This window comes from Alosa sapidissima, chromosome 6, assembly GCF_018492685.1.
Source record: "Alosa sapidissima isolate fAloSap1 chromosome 6, fAloSap1.pri, whole genome shotgun sequence".
Lineage (NCBI taxonomy): Eukaryota > Metazoa > Chordata > Actinopteri > Clupeiformes > Clupeidae > Alosa > Alosa sapidissima.
Window position 1 is genome coordinate 36,313,700 of NC_055962.1, and position 2,500 is coordinate 36,316,199.

The 2,500-nt window shown below is 41.0% G+C and overlaps 1 protein-coding gene across 6 annotated transcripts in view; it reads right to left on the reverse strand.

Moving 5' to 3' along the window:
- Positions 1 to 2,500, reverse strand: part of myo7bb (myosin VIIBb) — a 55,962-nt gene that overhangs the window by 28,546 nt on the left and 24,916 nt on the right. For all 6 annotated transcript variants that reach the window (XM_042096479.1, XM_042096478.1, XM_042096482.1 and 3 more), the window contains one exon: positions 1,379 to 1,505. In XM_042096479.1, the coding sequence (XP_041952413.1) occupies positions 1,379 to 1,505 (127 nt within the window). The remainder of the gene's footprint in view (positions 1 to 1,378; positions 1,506 to 2,500) is intronic.

Sequence of the window (2,500 nt, forward strand, 5' to 3'; positions counted from 1 at the left end):
CTGTTGCGGTCGTGGGCGTCTTGCTCCCTGGCACAGAATAACGTAGGACCGGCCCTGTCTAAAATCAAAAGACTATCACTGTGCGTGTGTGGTAACGTTAACTTCTGGTCTTGACTCGCTGCAGAATGCAGCGGCTTGTTCACTGCACTGGAGAATACAGCTAAACAAGCCTCTAAAATCAAATTGATTATTGAAATCGAGGTTTAGGATGGAGTGATGTGTAGGAGCGATGACACCCTCGCCCCCCCCCCCCCCCCTCGGCTTTTTTCACAAATCGCACCCTGACTAGGTTGGCTTGTCAGTGTGGAACGCAACCTCAGACCAACGCAGATGCCAAAATAAGGAACGGCAACGTAATTCCTGTGGCTAAAGCTCTCCGGAACATTTCTAGTGGTTCTCATATGCATTGATGGATTTGCGAGACTCGCAAAAGAAAGTCAAGATCTCGCAAAAGAAACTCGAGATCTCGCAAAAGAAAGTCACTATCTCGCAAAAGAAAGTCAATATCTCACAAAAGAAACTCGAGATCTCGCAAAAGAAAGTCAAGATCTCGCAAAAGAAACTCGAGATCTCGCAAAACAAACTCAATATCTTGCAAAAGAAAGTCAAGATCTCGCAAAAGAAACTCGAGAAAACAAACTCAAGATCTCGCAAACCTAGTCAGTGTTTGTCCCAAGTACATACCTTTTCTCAGTATTTTTATTTTTTTTTACCTTCCTTTTTTTTTTTTCATGTCACCTCACGGGCTCCGTAGTTTCTTGCTACATTTTTTAAATTTCTATGAGAATGTTTAATATTTTGTTAATACTTTTGTATTTGTAAAAACATTTCACCTAAATACTGCAGAAATTCTACTTTGAGGTTCACCGAAGACTGAGGGCCAGATGTACGTACATTTACGAACATAGCGGTATCAGCACCATGGACACACCGCAGATTGCGAACGCTGTCAGACCAAAAGTACACTACTGTAAAACTGGCTTAGATGTGGTGGACTCTCTGCCCAGCTTCCCCTTGATTGTCAAGCCATGATTTATCCCATGATGCACCAAAATTGCTCTAATATCATCTGATCTATTTTTCTGTGCATAGCCTCGTGCAGGAGCAAGTGTGTTGCAGAAAGGAGCAAGTGTGTTGCAGAATTGGAACTAAAGTGCAAAGCAGCAAGCATGGTCTAAGCATGTGTCTATAGTGTTCAAGCAATGAACTGTAAAAATGGAAACACAAAGACGGCAGTGTTTTATATAAAGCCCATCATTGTGTTGCTGATGATTTGAAAGAGTAATTCAAATGGTGCATGTGTGTATGGGTTTGTTGTGTGTTGTGTGTGTGTGTGTGTGTGTGTGTGTGTGTGTGTGTGTATGTGGGTTTGTCTTACTCTCATAAAGAGGTCGGTAGGTGGGAAGATGCCCAGACAAATAGCCATGAGGATCCAGCCTCTCTTACGGCTCAGCTCATTCTTATTGTTCGTCACCTGCTTGCAGATCTGACAGAAGATCTCATCTCTGTGGACAGTCACACACACACACACACACACACACACACACACACACACACACACACACACACACACACACACACACAGTACACACACATACACAAAAACACACACATGATTAACTATCCCAAGCTTATTTAGTGTAAGGCATTCAAGGAAACATCAATGCAAACAAGTGAAATATAATGTTGTAAATACAGTACAAACAGTACTGTACATTTGTGCAGTAATATGATTCCTGTCTGATCTCCTATAATCTCACACATACAGTAATATGATTCCTAATCTCCTATAATCTCACACATACAGTTATATGATTCCTAATCTCCTAGAATCTCACACATACAGCAATATGATTCCTAATCTCCTATAATCTCGCACATACAGCAATATGATTCCTAATCTCCTAGAATCTCACACATACAGTAATATGATTCCTAATCTCCTATAATCTCACACATACAGTAATATGATTCCTAATCTCCTATTATCTCACACATACAGTAATATGATTCCTGTCTGATCTCCTATAATCTCACACATACAGTAATATGATTCCTAATCTAGAATCTCACACATACAGTTATATGATTCCTAATCTCCTATAATCTCACACATACAGTAATATGATTCCTAATCTCCTATAATCTCACACATACAGTAATATGAGTAATATAAAGTAACATGCCACTTTGACTCTCTTGTTCATAAGAAAGGGCTGACTTAGTTAACATGCCACTTTGACTCTCTTGTTCACAATAGTGATTCAGGAACTCTTTATTCCAGACAAACCAATCACATTGATCAGGGATTCCTAATGTTACTTCCTACTTCACCTAACCTTTACATACTGATAATACACCCCATCGCCAGTCAGGAAACACATTATTCCACGCGGGAGCTGATACCACTGCTCTGTCTCACCTGATGCCAGGCTCTGAGAGGGCGTATGCTCTGTCTCACCTGATGCCAGGCTCTGTCTCACCTGATGCCACTGCTCTG